Below are 21,029 nucleotides of genomic sequence, written 5' to 3' on the forward strand. Positions count from 1 at the left end.
GTCAGAAAGAGAAAAACAAATATCGTATATTAACGTATACATGTGGAACCTAGAAAAATGGTACAGATGAACTGGTTTGCAGGGCAGAAACTGAGACACAGGTGTAGAGAACAAACGTATGGACACCAAGGGGGGGAAGCGGCGGGGGGGGAGGGGGCAGGGGCGTTGGTGGTGGTGTGATGAATTGGGAGATTGAGATTGACATATATACATTAATATGTATAAAATGGATAACTAATAAGAACCTGCTGTATAAAAAATATATATAGAATTAAATTTTAAAATTCAGAAAAAAGGGGCTTCCCTGGTGGCACAGTGGTTGGGAGTCCACCTGCCGATGCAGGGGACACAGGTTCGTACCCTGGTCCGGGAGGATCCCATGTGCCGCGGAGCAGCTGGGCCCGTAAGCCATGGCCGCTGAGCCTGCACATCGGGAGCCTGTGCTCCGCAACGGGAAAGGCCACAACAGTGAGAAGCCCGCGTACCGCAAAAAGAAAAAAAAAAAAAAACAGAAAAAAGAAAAGAAAAGCCAAAATGCCCAAGCACACTCACCAGGCACAGAGAACAGCAAGTGGAGAGGCCCAAGGCAACTATGTTAAGTATGTGCACAGGAAACAGCAAGACGCTGGCATGACCAGAGCAGACTGAGCTCAGGGAAAAGTGTGAGGAGGTGAGTGAAGGGTCAGCAGGGTCAGATAATGGGCCTTCTTATTTTTAAAATTTTGTTATAAAATATCTAAATATGTCAAACGTTTCCTAATTTTGTGTAACCTCTTCTCATTAACACAGAATACAATCCCAATTCTCTAAAAACAGGCATGTCTTACCCTATGCCCTGGATTTACAGCTCTCCTTTCCCTCAAACTGAGAGGTCTAAGTGATTATCCTCAGGCTGCTGTTTCTCCACCTTGGCTCTCTTGCCCTTGTGGGCTGGATCAACCTTTGTTGAATGGGGCTGTCTTGTCCATCCTCAGGTACTAAGCAGCATCTCTGGACTCTAACCTGCTAGATGCCGGGACCACCCACACCCCAGGTGTGACAGTCAAATGTGGCTGCAGACTTCCAAATGTCACCTGGGGATAAAACCGCCAAGTACTGAGAAGCACTACTCTCTCAGCTTCTCTCTCTTGGACTAGCAGAGGATCTTGGCCAGGACTCAGGGAACAAGAGACAATCATGAAGGCACAGGAGAACAGAAAAGCCCCATAACCGAGATCCTGTGGTTTAGAACAATACCTGTTGGCACTGAAGGCAAAAACCTCCCAAGGCCCCACCTGCCTCACCCTCTTCCTGGAGACCATCCCATCACTCACAGCCCTGTGGACTGGGTTGCAGGGGATACGTGAGCCAACCAGTCCCACCCAGTCAGCTCCCTGTCTGGAATGTGAAACAAGAACCTCAGACAGAGGCCAGTCTGTGCTGGGCACTGGGGTAGAGGCTCAGGGAAGTATGGGCTCAGGTGGCCACTCCTGCCTCAGGGACAACCCCCTAGAGCCCAGCAGTAGAAAAAGAAAAAAGAAACAATGTTAAGTATGCAATGAAGTAAAAACAAGGCATCTGGGGGCCACAGAGAGCAGGGACTGGGGTGGCCACTCCTGCCACAAACTTGCTGAGACACAAAAGCCATTATGAAAAAACAGACATGAGCAAAAAGCTAGAGGGAGAAGTCAGGACAAGAGATCCAGAAGCTGGCATACTCCTGGTGGTTCCCAGTCCTTATTTCAGTCCCATGTGGCCCAACTGGAAATTCTGCCTTTGGGTTCTGAAGAACACCCCCATTTCCTTCCACCACATTTTAGGAGCCAAAGGGGAACTGTTTCTTGCTCAAAGAAACACAGAGATAGCAGGCAGGAAAAGATGAATCTCAAAAATGACTGAAGCTGTAGGGGAGAGGGTAAGCTTCTTGATCAGCCGGGCATGGAGACAGAGCATGTCTGACAAGGAGATAGCAGGTCCTCTGCATGGCAGAGTGGCAAGGCCTTACCCAGAGACACCAAGAGCCTGCAGTTTTCCAGCATCACCTCCTGGTACAGGGTCCTCTGAGCTGGGTCCAGCTGCCTCCACTCCTCCTGGGTAAAAGTCACGGCCACATCATCGAAAGTCACAGACACCTGTCAAATAGAGGTAGTAGTGCTGACCCTGGGGCTGTTGGATGGGATCAGAGCTTGTTTCTGGAAGGCTGTTAAAGGTGCAGAGAGATCAAGACCCTAACCACTTAGCACCTCCTGAGGGCCAAGCTCTAGGCTGGGCTGAAGTGGAAGTGGACAATGTTTTGGACATAATACAGTAGTGTAAGAAAGAAAGTCACACAAGACAATGGAAAGTCACACAAGACAATGGAAAGTCACACAAGACAATGGAAGTGATGTGTGGGCTGTCAGATGCAAACAGGAGAGGCTGTAGGACCTCAGAGGAATGCATAAATAATGATAATAACAGTATCAATAATGGTAACAACAACAGTACCTGAGCCTCCCTGGTCCTGCTAGCTGCCTGCCCCATGGTGAGGGCTTCACTTCCTGGTTAAAGTGACTAAAAGTCCCCAGTTCTTTCTTCACTCTCTTGTTAACATCCAAACTCTTGAACCCAACACTTACCAGCTGTGTTACCTCGGAGACATCACTTCATCTCTCTGAGCCTTGGTTTCTGGATCAATACAACAATAGTTCCCACTTCACTAATATCAGTTGTGAGATTTAGACAGAAATTATTCAATGTTCGGTGTGCTTGGGGATTTTCATTAATTGTCCCACAGCCCCTGAGGTAAACATCTCCATGCCAGCCGATGACCCGAGACTAAGGGAGCTCCACCAAATCCACCAAGAGTCTTGTGTCTTACAAACGAGGAGCAAGATTTTAACACAGTTAACCCTGATACACGGTCTAATAAAGTAACCCGACACGCTTCCATCATCAAAATGAATACCTAATGACGAAGTTGTGAAGCATTTACACCAATTTTTGCTGTTAAGTCCATTTCATCACGCCTGAAAATATTCCTGTGAACATGCACAGAGAAGCAGAGCCTTCATCATTGACCTCCCTGGAGAGACCCCTGAAGGGGTGGAACTACCTGGGTAATGGCAGGGCCCGGACCAGCTTCCCACACCCTCCTGGGTCTCCCAGACTCCGGGGAGGTTCCACAATGAACCATTAGCCGCTTCCTTCCTGAACCCTGACAGCACTTAGCCCTACGCCAGGAATACTTCAGGACCAGAGAGCACAAATGGCTAAAGATAACACTGGCTTTGGCCATGAGACTGGCCACAACGTCTGACCTGGCTGAAGGTGAGTGGAACATTCGACAACAGACTACAGGACCTCGCCCTCCCAAGACACGTCTTAACATCTAGGAGGCACCATGGCAACCTCACAGGCCCTCATGGGCCTTGTGAAACAACCAATATACCTTGGCTTTGTCCATGCGCTTATCTCTCCCTCCATTTCCCAAGGCCACCGGTTGGAGAAAGGCGGGGGCGGGGTGGGGGCAGGGTACATCCCTGCAGCACATGGCGGAGTTCGGGATTTACTATGATGGAAACCCCTGAAGGATACATCACTCATTTTTCCACAACTTACTGAGCATGTGTCAGAGACCCAACAGCTTTTAGGACCAAGGATAAATTAAGTAGCAAAGCAGCTCCACACGCCAGAGCACACGACCGCGAAGACAAACCCAGGGGATGCCTCCCTTCCGGAACCGTCTCCGCCCTCGTAGAGAAGCAGCTTCGCAACCAGCGTCCACTCACCTGTGTCTTGTGGGTCGGCGCCGCCGCCATGATGGGGCCCTGCGTTCCAGCTACGCTGGGAGAGGCGAGCACCGGGCAGCCTGTTGCTCCTCGCCTCCGCCCCGCCTTGGCCGGGCGACCTCGGCTGACAGCCGCTCTCCGAGAAAAAGGCGCACCAGACCTGGCGCCGCCCTCGGGAACTGCGGGGACGAAGGGCGGGTGCTGAAGGCCCGGAGAGGCCATGGCCCGGCGGGCGACCAGTGCACACTCCCGTTTAGGGAGTCACGGCCCGTTCCAAGGCACGAAAGGAAGTCCCATCCCCCTTTCCTGCTCAGTCCCCACGAAATGCCCTAGTAACCACGCAGGCCAGCTCTCGGCACCTAAAAGCCAGCCAGAAGCGAAAGGCTGAGGCAAATGGCGTCCTCTGAGAGAAACCGGAAGTCCCGCCCACGTACGTGCGCCGCAGGAAACGCCTCTACGACTGGCCGTCATTGGCCAGCGACCTCCTCAGACGCACAATGCACACCTCTGGGTAATGTAGTCTCCCCTAGATTCGCAGAAGTGAGGAGCGCCTTAACTGAGGGGAGGGAGTGGGGCGGAGGGAGGAGAGGGAGTGGGGCGGAGTGGGGGAGGGAGTGGGGCGGAGGGAGGGGGAGGGAGTGGGGCGGAGGGAGGGGTAAGGGGAGGGTCTTCCTCCACCTAAGAGCCACAGGAGGAGCTGAGCGCCGGCCCAGACCTGTTTCTTAACAGTGGGTTCAAGTGAAGAGGACTAGGCAGTGGGGGCGAGAGCGTCCATGCTGTGCCTCAGGGAAACTGAGGCTTGGAATGCTGGGACAGTCGCCCAGGGCGGTGCAAAGGGTGTAGGGCTGTGACTAAGCTCGCAGCCCGCATAGTGATTTTCCCCCCTTCCCCTCCTTACGCCTTCCCAGATCCTCTTCTTTTTTTTAGGTCCCCAAACAGGGACCCAACCGGGATCCACAGAAGTGAAAGCACGGAGTCCTAACCACTGGACTGCCAGGGAATCCCCAAGAGCCTCTTCTTGAAACCTAGCAGGGCCCTGTGGAGCCTCCTCCCACCCCTACCCCCCAAGCCTCTCTGCGTCCCCTACTTCTTGTCTGTGGAAAAAGCTTTAGCGGACTAGGCCTCCCTCAGTTCCAAAGAGTGGGCTCAAACAGTTAATTATTTAAGGGGCAGCAATGGGAACAAAGAAGAGGCATTCAAGGAGGGAAGGGGATAATAACTAAAGCAATAAGTCAACCTTTGGGATGGGGTCACAAGACCATAGTTCTCCTTAAGGAAAACAGTTAACAATGTCTGATGCATGTTCTTAAGTTGTTTTTATAGAACCCAGACTCCCACCAGGTGGAAACTGCTGACCTCAAACACATCAGAAGCTAGGCTGGTTGGAATCAGAAGACTGATGGTGAGATTCCTGAAACACCACCCTGCTACCTCACCACCAACCGATCAGAAAATTGTCCATGAGCTGATCTTGCATCCTAGGACCCTCTCCCTAACAGTCTTTAAAAACCCTTTCCTGAAGCCATTAGGGTGTTCAGATCTTTTTGAGCATGAACTGCCTGTTCTCCTTGCTTGGCACCCTGCAATAAATGCTATACTTTCCTTCACCACAACCCAGTGTCAATAGATTGGCTTTGCTATGCATGGAGTGAATGAACCCGAGTTTGGTTTTGTAGCATTCTAGGGGAACAGATTTTTAAAAAGTAGCTTCCCTGGTGGTCCAGTGAGTAAGACTGGGCCCACTTACCCACTGGGTAAGACTCCATGCTCCCAATGCAGGGGACCTGGGTTTAGTCCCTGGTCAGGGAACTAGATCTTACATGCATGCTGCAACTAAGAGTCCACATGCTGCAACTAAGACCTGGCGCAGCCAAAATAAAATAAATAAATATTTTTAAAAGTCTTTTTAAAAAAAAAAGGTAGCTTAAAAATTCTCCTGAGGAGGAAACCAGAAGTCCCATCTTGATACACAGCACACTTGTCTACTGCACCCTCCTGAGCCTTCTTTGGCCCAGAGCCTCCTTCATATGTAGTTGGCCTAGATCACCTGAGGAATGGATTTTCCATCCCCTGGGATGGGGAAACCACATGTGGAGGAGACTTGGAGGGAAACTCAAGACTCCAGTTTTAAGCATGGTCAATTTGAAATGTTTATGAGACTACAAAGTATGTGTCACTTAATCATTTCAACCTATGACTGAACATTAGGAGAGAGTTCAAGCTTGGATATATAAATTTGAGAGTTGTTAGTTTACACTGTTATTTCAAGTCATGACTAGATGAGACTGTCAAGGGAATGAGTGTAGTCTGGAGAAGAAAATGATCAGAGCATGAACACTGGACCAGCCTGACTTCATTAAGTGGCTGATGACAGGAAACCAACAAACTCATGTCAGAGCTTCTAATGTCCACCCAGAGATATATTAGGGAATTTTAGAAGTCCCCATTGATGATTTTTTTTCATAAGTGTGGAGCTGAAAGAGTAAAACGCACTTTTTTTTTTTTTTTTTGCGGTACGCGGGCCTCTCACTGTTGTGGCCTCTCCCGTTGCGGAGCACAGGCTCCGGATGCGCAGGCCCAGTGGCCATGGCTCACGGGCCCAGCCGCTCCGCGGCATGTGGGATCTTCCCGGACCGGGGCACGAACCCACGTCCCCTGCATCGGCAGGCGGACTCTCAACCACTGCGCCACCAGGGAAGCCCGTAAAACGCACTTTTCATGATTTCAGTGTGCATACACATTGAGAAATGGAATCAGAGAGTGCAGAAAATGCCCTTAAGGGATTTAATTTTTTTTAAGATGAGAGAGAAGTATAGTGACAAGATGTTAATTAGGTCAAAGGAATGAAGAGTGTATGATATGAGTCAGTTCTGCAGAGAACTAGTAGGATTTACATATTTATAAACATTTATGTGTGTATATATATGTACATGCAATATATAAATAAAATATATTATATATATATGAGATTTATTTCAAGGAATTGACTTATGCAGTTGTGGGGCCTGGCAAGTCCAAAATCCATAGGGTAGAGGACAGGCTGGAAACTCTGTAGCCAGAACTAATGCTGCAGTCTTGAGGCTGAATTTCTTCCTCAGGGAAACCTTACTTTTCCTCTTAAGGCCTTTTAACTGATTGGATAAGGCCCAACCACTTAATCAAAATAGAATCCTTTGCTTAAAGTCAACTGATTGTAGATGTTGAGCACATCTACAAAATACCTTCACAGCAACACCCTAGATTAGTGTTTGATCCAATAACTGAGTAGTATAGCCTAGTCCAGTTTACACATAAAACAAGCCATCACATTCCACTCCTTGTCAACTTGGCACCCATACATACTACCTAAAGCCAGACTTAATCTCCAGATGAAGACATGCTTCTGCCTAATCAGATCAAATCCAGTATTGATCCATTGTTATGATGGATCCTATTACATATGGTGGATTACATATGATGAATGTAATGTGAATCATACGTATCTATTGATTTAATGCTAAATTCTCTGATATTGGAAATTTCTTCTAGTTGTGTAAGATAATGTCTTTCTTCTCAGAAAATACAAACAAGTATTTAGGAAGAAAGAGACATGAAGTGTAAAGCTCTCAAAAGGTTCAGAAAAATATAAATTGATGGATAATGGGAAGGAGAAAGAGAATGAGAACGATAAAGCAAATGTGACAAAATGTTAGTTGATAAATCTATTTTAAGGGTATACAGAGTCTCTTTGTGCTTTTCTTAAAATTTTCCTGTAATTTTGAGATCATTTACAAACAAAAAGTATGGTGGGGTGTGGCAGAGCGAAGTGAGGTGGGAGTTTTCTCCACCTTCTCACTCCACTACAGTCTGTTCTTGCAGTAACCTGAGTGAGCCTCTTAAAACTGTGTGGAAGATAGACTCTAGGATGACCAGTGTGGGCCTCATAATTGCTGCCTATTGGTGTTCTAGCCTTTGTATGACCTCTCTCCTTGATTGTGGGCCAGACCTGTAACTTGCTTCTAGACATATAGAATATACCAAAGGTGATAGGTTATGCATGATTATGTGTACAGGGTAAGGCCCATCTTGCTGGATTCTCTCTATCCCTTGCAGTCTTGATGAAGCAAGCAACCATGATGGCAGGCTCACATAGTAAGGAACTGCAGGCAGTTTTTAGAAGCTGAGGGTGACCTTCATCGACAGACAAGAAACTAAAGCCTTCGGTCCTACAACCACAAGAAAATAAATTCTAGCAATAACCTGAATGAGTTTTGAAGCATCTTGTTCCTCAGTAGAGTCTCTGTTGAGACTTCAGTCCTGACTGAAGACTTGAGCACAACTTTGTAAGATCTTGAGGCAGGCAACTCAGTTAAGCCATGACCAAACTCCTAATCCACTAAAAATATGAAATAATTGGTGTGTGTTGTTTTAAGCCATACATTTATGATAGCTTTTACATAGCAGTAGAAAAGTAATACACACATAAGTTTGGAGTATGTCTTCTTCTATACAAAATCCAATTGCAATGGCCTCATCGTCCCAGAGTCAAAGTCAAAGTCCTCACAGTCTTTTACACCTTTCTTCTTTACTCCACATTAGTTTCCTGCTCCATGCACTGGCTGGATACACACTTGCTTTAAATCCTATGCCAGGACAGTCCCTGTCCCCTCCCATCTCCACATGGCTCACACTTTCACCTTCTTATTGACTTTGGTCATGTATCACCTTCTCCATAAGCTCTTCCCTGATTATCCTAATAAAAATTGCAAACCGATAACCCCAACTCTGGCACCCACGTCCACCTTACTGTTCTCTTCCTTATCATTTTCTTTGTCATAGCACCGATTAACTTCTGATATATCCTTTGCTTGTTTATTATAATTATTGTTTATTTTCTGTCTCCCTCTCTTGATGTTCGTGAGGTCAAGGCTCTTTGTTTTGTTCACTACTGTATAACAAAAATTTAAAACAATGTCTAGTACAAAGCAGACACACTATAGACGTTTCAGTAAGGTACAGTGGAACCCTGGTTCACAATCTTGAAAAATTATGTGTATAATTTTAAGCACTGCAATTGAGTTTTTGAACTGAAAAAAGATTTTTTTGTGCTTATGGCACAAAACCAAAATGATGGGACATCCATGGTGGCTCAGTGGTTGAGAATCCACCTGCCAATGCAGGGGACACGGGTTCGAGCCCTGGTACGGGAAGATCCCACATGCCATGGAGCAACTAGGCCCGTGCGCCACAACTACTGAGCCTGCACTCTAGAGCCTGCGAGCCACAACTACTGAGCCCACGTGCCACAACTACTGAAGCCCACGCACTTAGAGTCCGTGCTCCCAACAAGAGAAGCCACCACAATGAGAAGCACACGCACCACAACGAAGACTAGCCCCTGCTCGCCGCAACTAGAGAAAGCCCGCGCACAGCAACGAAGACCCAACGCAGCCAAAAATAAATTAAAAAAAAAACCCAAAATGATATGACTCATTTATTTTGTAACTGGAAGTTTATACCTCCTAACCTCCCTCACCTACTTCACTCATTTCCCCCACCCCATCCCTCTATGTTCTGGCAACCAAGTGTTTGTTCTCTGTATCTATGACTTTGTTTCTGTTTAGTTCTGTTTGTTCACTTGGTTGTTTTTTTAAAAAATAAATTTATTTATTTATTTATTTATTTTTGGCTCGTTGGGTCTTTGTTGCTGCATGTGGGCTTTCTCTAGTTGCAGAGAGCAAGGACTACTCTTCATTGTGGTGCGTGGGCTTCTCATTGCGGTGGCTTCTCTTGTTGCAGAGCACTGGCTGTAGGCGTGCGGGCTTCAGTAGTTGTGGCTCACGGGCTCTAGAGCACAGGTTCATTAGTTGTGGTTCACGGGCTTCCTTGCTCCACGGCATGTGGGATCTTCCCAGACCAGGGCTTGAACCCGTGTCCCCTGCATTGGCAGGCAGATTCCCAACCACTGTGCCACCAGGGAAGTCCCTTGTTTTGGTTTTTTAGATTCCACATATAGGGGATGTGTACATTTGTTCAAGCAATGAAACCAATCTGGTACAGCAGGTGCAGTTGGAGTCACCACCTGGTGAAGCTTATGCTAATCCACTGACATTTTCCAAGATCCATCTGTCTTCTTCACAGGCTAAATAGGAGAGCTGAATAGGGATGTGGTGGGAATCACCACCCCTGTATCTTTCAAGTCCTTGATGATGTCACTCTCTGAAATCTCTCCAGGAAAGTAATATGTCTTTTAATTAGTTTCCTAGGTAGAGGTAGTCCTAATGGCTGCCACTTGGCCTTTCCCACCATAAAAGCCCTTACTCCCCAGGTCAGGAATGTAGGAATTCTGCCATCTGCTAAGTACGTCTATTCTAATTATGCATTCTGGAACTGTGGGAATAACCACAGGATATGTTTGAGGATCCACTGGACCCCACTATAAGATGGATCTGAGATAGTACTCCATGGATCACCTGAACTCCATAACTAGTAGATTTTGGGTCTCCTGGAATTAGGGTCAGTTCAGAGCCAGAGTCCAGTAGTCCTTAAAAGGTCTGATTCTTTCCTTTTACATAATGGACACTTACCCTAGTAAAAGGTCGCTTTGGAGAAGACCAGGAGAAAGAGTAACAATATAAATTTTCTGTGATGTACTGTGGTTCTTCCTCAAGGGGACCCTCCCTCCCCTTCATCCAAGATGTTCTGAGCTTACAAACTGGCTCAAGTCTTGGAATTGATTGAGGGGCATTTCTTGATTGGACTATTTCATAACCTCTAGGAAAATATATCTTCTCATAGCATAATTTCTTTCCTCAATGTGGTACAAGACATGTCTAATAAATTCAAACATCTTTAGTTTCCCTCATGTAAGGAGACAAAAATAGGTAAATTTACACCTGTTTAGCAATTAACGTTCCAGTATTTTATCTTATTTGAAATGACCTGGATATTCATTGAAATCCCATCATTTAACTTAACTTATCAAAACTCAAGCTACCAAAAATCTGGAGAAACTATTTTAGATAGACATACCCAAAGCATAATTATTCCTAAAAAGATCACCTGAAAACTCTTATCTCACTTACCTTTATTTTATAACTTGTGAAAGTATCACCGCACCAAGTTAACTTTTTCTTGCTGACAAACTGCAACAGAAATAACACGAGCTTATTGACCTTTAGTTAACCTAGGTACAATAAAAGTAAGACATCTATATTGATTAAACCAACAAGCTTAAGTTAGCTTTAATACCAGGTATTAATTTAATGTTGAATATTTCCTAGATCACACAAACCTGAAATTTATTCTGGCCAGTTTCTTTTACATTTAGAAATATTGAATTTGTAAGCATTTACCATTAAGTCAATTAAATACATCTTTTTTAAAAATTAAATTTTGGTAACATTATACAGAGGTAGAGACATATCAAATGTATGATGTGTACACAGACATACAAACAGGCAAAATTAGAGTTCTCATAGCTTCACTTTAACACTTAGCTATGAATCAGGTATTACAACGTAAACTTACTAGCTTATAAATAACAGTTGGAATAAGTTAAATTTGCTTGCTCAGATGACTAAGGCCTTATTATTTGTGGAAAAGACTTTTAAGATTTGTATTTTTCCTTGATAAACCCTTAAAGAGTTGATGAATTAGATTTTAGGTTAGGGAGACTTTCCAGCAAATTCTTCCCAGGCTTTCAACTTAAGATAACCTATTCAGTGTCTAAACTGAACAAAATCATCCCAGCCTTTCAACTTAGGATAACCCACTCAATATCTACACTGAGCAAAAATCTTCCCAGTCTTTCAACTTAGGATAACCCAGGTACCTCTTTTTGAAACTAAGTTTCAGGATAATCTACTCCAGAGAGGAGTTTAACACACCCCAACAAAACTTAGCTTCATCACTCAAGAAGGGGAGACCTGAGAACCAGGAAAGGTGTCTGCTGTGGGTCACTTCATTGGTAGTCAAAACTGTCGACTGAAAAAAAAAAGTACAACTTAAAAGTTGGGAATTGCAAAAAGACACATGCACCCCAATGTTCATTGCAGCACTATTTACAATAGCCAGGTCATGGAAGCAACCTAAATGCCCAGCGACAGACTGATGGATAAAGAAGATGTGGTACATATATACAATGGAAGATTACTCAGCCATAAAAAGGAATGAAATTGGGTCATTTGTAGAGATGTGGATGGATCTAGAGACTGTCATACCAAATGAAGTAAGTCAGAAAGAGAAAAACAAATATAGTATATTAATGCATATATGTGGAACCTAGAAAAAGGGTACAGATGAACTGGTTTGCAGGGCAGAAATTGAAACACAGATGTAGAGAACAAAAGTATGGACACCAAGGGGGGAAAGCGGCAGGCGGTGGGGTGGTGGTGTGATGAATTGGGCGATTGGGATTGACATGTATACACTGATGTGTATAAAATGGATGACTAATAAGAACATGTTGTATAAAAAAATAAATAAAATTAAATTTAAAAAAAAGTTGGGAATTGTTTTTTATTCTGAGAATTTACTGAGGACTTATGTCAGGGATACAGCCTCTCAGCGCTGAGATACTGTTCTGAGAGGTAACTGAGGAGACAGGATATGTAGAATTTTTTGCAAAAAACAAAACAAAACAAAAATCCAGGTAGTTGAACCTCAAAAGATTACTGTTAATTAAAGAATACCAGAGGGGGCTTCCCTGGTGGCACAGTGGTTAAGAATCCACCTGCCAGTGCAGGGGACACGGGTTCGAGCCCTGGTTCGGGAAGATCCCACATGCTGCGGAGCAACGAAGCCTGCACGCTCTGGAGCCCTCACCACAACTAGAGAAGAGCCTGAGCGCTGCAACTAACACCCAATACAGCCAAATAAATAAATAAGTAAATAATTTTTAAAAAATACCAGACATCTCAAGGTAATGAACTTAGTGCATTTTTACATATGGGAAGACACAGGAGTCTGGGCTTCTTGAAATTATTCCTTTGATATACACCTTAACTATCTAGGGCCAGTATACTGTTCTCGTCTATCCTGAATCCCCTCAGAGACACTTTGTCTATAAACACCCCACACAATGTATTTACTCTCAGTGCTCTCTTTACTACTAGAAAGAGAGCCATCATCATCTTTAAATCTAATGTGATTAGAGAGCCAATTCTAGAAACCCAAGAACCAATTCAGAAAACTCATCCTTAAATTCTCTTCCTGTAGAACCACTCTTGGTTCCCAAATCTGTGTTAATCAGGGGTCTTCAGAGAAACAGAACAAACAGAAAAGATATATAGATAGAAAGAGATTTATTATGAGGAATTGGCTTACATTCTTATGGAGGCATCTTGAGGAGGAGTTTGTGCCTGAGTGGGTCCTCAATGCTGCATACTTGTAAATGACAGTTAGTTAAGAGGAAATATATGAGAAAATATTCATGGCAGAGTCTCATGCCTAGAAGCAGTTATTAGCTTACACCACTCAAGGAGATTGCTTTAGCTCTCTAAGTGGTTTTCTCTACTTACTAGATGGCTTAGGTGGCTCTATAAGGGACTCAATTTTTGTTTTTTTTTCCTTGGCCACAGCGCTGAGGCTTGCTGAGGATCTTAGTTCCCTGACCAGGGATCAAACCCAGGCCCTGGAAGTGAAAGCGCAGAGTCCTAACCACTGGACCGCCAGGGAATTCTCATCAGCTTCTTTACATTATTTTCCATGGTCATGTTTTCATCTCTTAAGTGCATCATCGCCCTTGTGGAACAAAAGTGCTGCTTAAAGTATTGGGCCTCCTTGGTAGTGTCACCTGACACTTTGACGTCTCCTGAGTCACACAAGTTTATATGGGTAATAAATTAAAATTTCTCTTTTATTCTGCAGTGCTGTGGAAGACAGCTATAAACAATTGAACAATCTTGTCAACTTCCCTCAGGACTGATCAATGACCTTGAGAAGATTGCAAGGGAAAGCAATTGCACGTATGCCCTCACATGCATAAATCCTGCCAGTGCAGGATAGGATCCTGTTTTTATTTATAATTTTTATATTTTGTAAACATGGGCTTTTTGCAATTAATTTTTTTAAGTATTGCATTCAAATATTATTTATATTTTTTTGCTTTTTTCTTTTCCTGTTTTTCTTTTCATACAATTGATTTTATTTTTTTGTAATTAGTTTTTTTAATTGAAGTAGAGTTGACTTACAAGGTTGTGCCAATCTCTGCTGAACAACAAAGTGACTCAGTTTTACACATAAATACATTCTTTTCTTTACATTCTTTTCCATGATGGTTTAACACAGGCTACTCAGTATAGTTCCCTGTGCTACACATTAGGACCTTGTTTATCCATTCTAAACGTAATAGTTTGCGTCTACCAACCCCAAACTCTCAGTCCGTCCCTCCCCCACCCCCCTCCCCCTTGGCAACCACAAGTCTGTTCTCTATGTCTGTGAGCTTCTGTTTTGTAGATAGGTTCATTAGTGCCACAAGTGTTATCTACTTTGATCACAGAATTTTTAGCACCTCCCTTAAACATTGCTCCCTGGAAATGAGAGCCTCACTTGCCTCACCCTAATCCTGGTACCAGTTATTAATTTAATAAGAAAAGGCTACCACTTCAAAAGATAAGTGAAGGGCTTCCCTGGTGGCGCAGTAGTTGACAGTCCGCCTGCCGATGCAGTGGACACAGGTTCGTGCCCCGGTCCGGGAAGATCCCTCATGCCGCAGAGCAGCTGGGCCCGTGAGCCATGGCCGCTGAGCCTGTGCATCCAGAGCCTGTGCTCCGCAATGGGAGAGGCCACAACAGTGAGAGGCCCGCGTACCGCAAAAAAAAAAAAAAAAAAGTGAAGACCATGAAAAAGCAATTTCAAAAAGAATATGTAATAAACATTGGAAAAACAAGACGTGTAAATGCAATAGTACTCAAAAGTGTGCTTGTTCAGCTGTATATGTTGGTATAAATGATTAAATCTCTATCAAGGGAAGAAAAGAAAATCCTATCTAGTCCTTCCTAGATTAAGTGGGTGTATGTCTAAGTAAGCAGGAGGGGCCATCCCAGCTCATCATATAAAGCCAGCCTCGCCAAGGCTGTTTATCTCTCTTTTGATGGAACCAGGCTTCGGAGCTCCCTTCCAAGATGGCTGAAGACAATTCTCCATACAGTAAGTTCCTCACACATCAGATTGCAGTTGTGGTTTCCTTGGTTTGGGGCGGTGGGTTGGGCTGAAAACATAATGGGCTTGTTAGAAGTTGTGGGAGTCCCATTTTTCAAACTTTTAAATAACTGTGCTAGGGTAAGGGAAAATCAGTTTCTTTCATGTAATATGAAAATATGCTGTTTTCTGTGCATCTGAGCATTGGGAATTTCAGAAAGATGCAGGCATGTAAGAACTAAACAATACAAATTATTGTTTAGGGGAGGGAAATGGGAGGAAAAAATAGATGGGAAGAAGAAAAAGGAGAGAAACACACTAAAAGAAACTAAGGGAGGCATCAAAAAGTCCTGAGACCAGAATGTCTTTGGAATCAAAGTAGCTTCCTGATTTCTCTCTCCAGACTGAACTTTTCTCCTGAACTTCCAGCTTTGTCTACATAACCGCTTACTCGTCTGTAACAGGCATCTCAAACTCAACGTGTCCCAAACTGAACTCCCGAGGTTCAGACCCAAACTCTTCCTCCTACTGTTTTCCTTGCACAAGAAATGTCAATTGTTCATGCCAAAAACCTAGGAAACATCCTTGACCTTGTCTTCCTCTCATAACCTATATCTAATCAGGCTGAAAATTCTGTTGGCTTTAACGAAATATTTTAGGGATCTTCTGACTATTTCTTGGACTGTTTCCACCATTGTCACTGGATTATTTTTTTAATAAATCTATTTATTTTATTTACCTTTTTATTTTATTTTTTTAAATTTTCGGCTGCATTGGGTCTTTGTTGCTGCACGCGGGCTTTCTCTAGTTGCGGCGAGTGGGGGCTACTCTTAGGTGCGTGTACAGGCTTCTCATTGTGGTGGCTTCTCTTGTTGCCGGAGCACAGGCTCTAGGCGCGCGGGCTTCAGTAGTTGTGGCTTGTGGGCTCTAGAGCTCAGGCTCAGTAGTTGTGGTGCAGGGGCTTAGTTGTTCCGTGGCATGTGGGATCTTCCCAGACCAGGGCTCGAACCCGTGTCCCCTGCACTGGCAGGCGGATTCTTAACCACTGCGCCATGAGGGAAGCCCTCGTCACTGGATTATTGCAAGAATTGATCTCTCTGCTTCCATTCTGGCCCTGATTTAATCTGTTCTCAACCCTGTAGCCCGTGTGATCTTATCAAACTGTCAGATCAAGTCTTTTATCTACTCCAAACCCCTCGGTGACTTCCCAACATACTAAGAGTCAAAGGCAAATGGTTGGAAGAGGTCCTATATAATCTGCCCTGCCTGGGAGGTCTAGGACCTCATCTGTTTCTGCTTCGTTTTCTCTTCTCCAGACTTATAGCCTTCTTGCTCTTCCTATCTATCTTATTTCTCTGTCATTTTTTCCTCATTACTTTGGTCTTATGCATAAAATTCTATCACGGGAATATACCATATTTTACTTATCCATTCTCCTAGCAATGTGCATTCAGTTGCTTCAGCTGTTACTACAAACAGCATTCTGAAAAATGTCATGCAGATGTAGGCAAGAAATGGATTGCAGGGTTACAATTACTTACTATACATAATTTAAACAAGCATACCCTGATTGCCCTACAGATTATCTTAAATAAATTACATTCTACCCAGCTCTCAAGAAGGGTTCTGATCTCCCCACCTTACCCCCATCATTGCAAGCTGCTGACTTTTATCTGGTTTTCTACCTTTTTGAACTGAAGGTTTCAATTACGATATCATTAGTTCCAGCAATTTTTCCCATTATGCATTTTGGTATCTTATTTAGTATATAACTTTTTCTATCTCAGTGTAACATAGGTTTTCTTGTACATTATCTATTTTTAGCTTTCATATGTATTTAATTTTTTGGCATTTATTTCTATATGCTGTATATTGTGTGACCCAACTTAATTTTTCTTCATATAGTAAGTCATTTTCTGTATCCAACACTACCCTTTCACATTGATTTTGGAGGCTATAGCTATCCCAATTCTAAGTGTGGACTTCAGTTACTAATAATGTATCAATATTGATCCATTAGTTGTGACAAATGTACAGTACTGATATAAGATGTTAATAATAGGGGAAGGGCTTCCCTGGTGGCGCAGTGGTTGAGAGTCCGCCTGCCGATGCAGGGGACACGGGTTCGTGCCCCGGTCCGGGAAGATCCCACATGCCGCGGAGCGGTTGGGCCCGTGAGCCATGGCCGCTGAGCCTGCGCGTCCAGAGCCTGTGCTCCGCAACGGGAGAGGCCACAACAGTGAGAGGCCCGCATACCGCAAAATAATAATAATAATAATAATAGGGGAAACTGGGTGTGCAATATATGGGAACTCCCCATACTATGTTTTATTTGTTAAATGATATTCATTCATTTATTTATTTAAATTAATTCATTCATTTATTATTTTATTTTTGGCTGCGTTGGGTCTTCATTGCTGTGCGCGGGCTTTCTCTAGTGGCGGCGAGCAGGGGCTACTCTTCATTGCGGTGTGCAGGCTTCTCATTGCAGTGGCTTCTCTTGTTGTGGAGCACAGGCTCTAGGCACGCAGGCTTCAGTAGTTGTGGCTCGTGGGCTCTAGAGCGCAGGCTCAGTAGTTGTGGCACATGGGCTTAGTTGCTCCGTGGCATGTGGGATCTTCCCGGACCAGGGATCTAACCTGTGTCCCCTGCATTGGCAGGCGGGTTCTTAACCACGGAGCCACCAGGGAAGCCCCTCGCCTGCATTTTCTTGACTCATATTGTTCTTGATCCATATGAACAGAACATATCAATTTTTCATGTTGTTTGAAAACAGAAGACCTTGACTTCCTAGTCATGGCATTCAGATCAGCTGAAGAAGTTCAAGAATCACCCTTGTGTTCTTAAGGGCTTTATAATTGAGAGTTCTTTCCTCCTGGGTTCTCATGGATTCACAATGAAAAGAAGAAATGAGAGACAAGCTCGAACCTGAAGTTGGAATACATAAAATGGCCTATTTAATGCTTCTCTCCTAATCTTTCCACAGAGGCCGTGGCAACAAAGTGTAGACGCAGCCGCACCAAATTCACAGAAGAGCAATTGAAAATCCTCGTTGACGCATTCAACAAAAAACCTTACCCGGGTTATGCCATCAAACAAAGACTTGCTTTGGAAGTCAACACTGAAGAGTCTAGGATCCAGGTAAGTTACAAGTTCTGTATCTCCAAGACGAGAAATAGAAAGGGAGGGGGGAGCCATTCAGTGAGCACATATCATGTGCCAGTGTGACAAGGGCTTTTTTTAAAACAACATTTATTATTTATTAATTTGGTTGCACCAGGTCTTAGTTGTGGCACATGGGCTCCTTAGTTGCAGCAGGCGGGCTCCTTAATTGTGGCTCGCGGGTTCCTTAGTTGTGGAATGCGAACACTTAGTTGCAGTATGTGTGCAGGATCTAGTTCCCTGACCAGGGATTGAACCTGGGCCCCTTGCATTGGGAGCGCGGAGTCCTAACCACTGTGCTACCAGGGAAGTCCCGTGAAAAGGGCTTTGAGTAGCATGTCCTACTTGACACTCAGAATGAACTCCCAAGAATGTTGCTCTTAATCTCACTTCATGAATATGGATACTGAGGGTGAAGCTCCCAGGAGTGTGCAAGAAATATGTAGGTACACCTCCAGAAAAGAGGAAGTATGTGGTGTGGTGGCACACTTATTCCAGGGTGTAAATCCAAGTAAGTCATTATAAGCAGTGTGGTCACAGATAGGCAAGTGTCTGGTGACATGGTAAGATTCCAGAGGAACTGTGGGTGATGTGAGGGTTAACCTTCCCCTTTCAATGAAATACAATAGACCAGAGAGTAGTGGACTGGTGTGCCATTGCAGATTTAGGCTGGAGGGGGTTCTTAAATGCATAATAATGGCAGCATTTATTTATTAACTTAAAAAATTATTAGAGTAGGTCATGTTGGAACCAGGTCATGAAGATGCTAAATGCCAAGCCTTGATCTAAGTCTTAGTCAAATGTGACAGGGATCAGTAATAGTAATCCTGAGCTTAGGGCTCATAAGAATCCTTCACAACCCCCTTTTTTTTGGCCACGTCAAGGCATATGGGATCTTAGTTCCCCAACCAAGGATTGAACCCTTGCCCCCTGCAGTGGAAGCACAAAGTTCTAACCACTGGACTGCCAGGGAATTCCCAGAATCACTCCCTTTGGAGAAAGGCAGCAATGGGGCTGAGATGACATAAATATGCTTAATTCCCTCATTTTCTTTTCCTCTTGTAGATATGGTTTCAGAATCGAAGAGCTAGGCACAGGTTCCTGAAAAGACCTGAGAAGAACTTAGACTTAAGACAAGACCGAGCTTACCCTGAAGAGAACATTCAAGGTGAATAGCCTGCTCCAGTCCTGCTACCCAGCAGAGCCTCTTGGGTACCCAAGTGCCTTTTTATAGTGAAGCCAACTACTGCTCTGAGTGGGAAAAGAATGTTTTCTCCTTCAGGGCCTCCTGTTCAGGGTCTTTGGTAGCAAAGGGCTCAACATGGCCCCTGGAAATTCTTCCCCACAAGGTCCAGGGACCTTCTGAGGCTTACCTGATTTGCACCGGAGTCCAGCAACTCAGCCAAATCTTGCCTCTCCTCTAGAACCTTCTGTCTTGAATAGGCTGGGACAAGGCCCTCCCAAGGAGAGGCAACATGTTCCAAGTTAGATGGTGGGACGTGTTTGGGTTCCTTGTTTGAACAGGTAAACTGATCTCAAATGTTCCTCTGCCTTCCATCTTTCACCTCCTCCAGGTGTGAGAGACAGACGATGTCGTACCAGCTATAATTCTTCCCAATTACAAACTCTTATGAATGCGTTCATGGAAAACCCTTATCCTGGGATTGATTCCAGACAGCAACTTGCTGAAGATATTGGGGTTCCAGAGTCAAGAGTCCAGGTAAGTGATAAGGAATTTGATGTTGGTAGGAACATATATAGTGAGACATCTCGGAATGACTTCTCCAACAGGGATTAATTCTCATAGATATTATAAGCAGGACAGATGGGAAAATGGGATTTCTGGTTTGGATAGGTGCAGCTCTTCCAAAACGATCAATCATTTATCTATAGAGTGGTATCAATATATGCCTTCTGGAGGGAGGTCAAAGTTCAGTGCTATTAGGTGACTTTTCTAAAGTCTGGTTTTGGGGCTCCTACAATAGACCTGTGTTTATTCTACTTGGAACCTCTGAAAACCAAAAGTAGTAGCTGTGAAACATGAGGGGGGTGTGTGTGTGAGGGGGGGCACAAGCAAGGGGTAGCAATTAATGACATCTTATGGAAAGAAAAATGTCTTCCTTGGGACATCCCTGGCGGTTCAGTGGTTAAATGTCTGCGCTTCCACTGCAGGGGGTGCAGGTTCGATCCCTGGTCGGGGAACAAAGATCCTTCAAGCCATGCGGTGCAGACAAAAAAAAAAAAAAAAAAAAATGTCTTCCTAGAAGATATTACTCTATCCTGCATCATGGAATAAAAATAGGTGTTTTAGGGAGGAAGAAAAGAAGTGGAAAGAGAATTCTAGGCAGAGGAGAGAGTTGCAATATAGGCATGGCACTTTAGGGAAAGACTAATACTTGTAATGAGGGGATCGTGGGGACTTCCAGGATATGAAACCCATCACTAGACCATAAAGGGACTTGGTACAAGATTCAGAATCTTGAGCTTTATCTTGAGACATGATAGGCTTTCCCAGACATCATATGGAATGTCAATGATTTGGGAATTCGGCCTAAAAGAAGCCACCTCTTCCTCCCCTTTGCCTTATGAGAAGAGCAATGGTGAGGCTCGCATGACATCGTTTTCAATAAATCTCTTTGTTTTACCCACTTAGATTTGGTTTCAAAACCGAAGATCTAGACTCCGTATCCAGAAGAAAAGAGAACCCGAAGAAGGTTCAGCCCAAAGACAAAACCAGGGACAAGATCTCTGAGATGGGAGCGTTCAAGGTACCAACCTGTGGTTCCCAATTTGGCTCACAAGTGGAGTGTCCTGAGTGCTCAGTCCTTCCACATGGTGTAGTCAACTCCAGCTTCCTCTCAGGAGGTGGACGACGTTTCCACACATGTGCCTCCAGAGAGTCAGGGGCTTCATTGGTCACAGCCCCTGAAGGCTTTTCCCAAGTCTGTGGTCCTGCCAAGGAATTCCACTGCCCACTTTTCAAGCTCTGAACTGGAA

General features: G+C 44.4%; 2 protein-coding genes across 3 annotated transcripts in view; one reads left to right on the forward strand and one right to left on the reverse strand.

Moving 5' to 3' along the window:
• LOC115848071 (zinc finger protein 264-like) overlaps window positions 1-21,029 on the reverse strand; it is an 81,555-nt gene that overhangs the window by 35,601 nt on the left and 24,925 nt on the right. Inside the window, exons 1-2 of one of the 2 annotated variants that reach the window (XM_030848387.2) lie at window positions 3,750-4,151; window positions 1,985-2,111 (exon numbers count right to left, since the gene is read on the reverse strand). In XM_030848387.2, the coding sequence (XP_030704247.2) occupies window positions 1,985-2,111; window positions 3,750-3,971 (349 nt within the window). In that variant the 5' untranslated portion in view covers window positions 3,972-4,151. Of the gene's footprint in view, window positions 1-1,984; window positions 2,112-3,749; window positions 4,152-11,617; window positions 11,715-21,029 lie in introns of those variants that run through there. The other variant, XM_060289452.2, reaches the window with a different exon arrangement.
• On the forward strand, window positions 17,850-20,784 carry DUXA (double homeobox A; the record flags this gene model as incomplete). Its single annotated transcript, XM_030848258.2, has 4 exons — window positions 17,850-18,011; window positions 19,098-19,200; window positions 19,607-19,752; window positions 20,686-20,784. Coding segments are annotated over 4 exons (510 nt in total), but the record flags the coding sequence as incomplete, so codon positions are not given.

The sequence above is a fragment of the Globicephala melas genome, chromosome 19, assembly GCF_963455315.2.
Source record: "Globicephala melas chromosome 19, mGloMel1.2, whole genome shotgun sequence".
Taxonomy (NCBI): Eukaryota; Metazoa; Chordata; class Mammalia; order Artiodactyla; family Delphinidae; genus Globicephala; species Globicephala melas.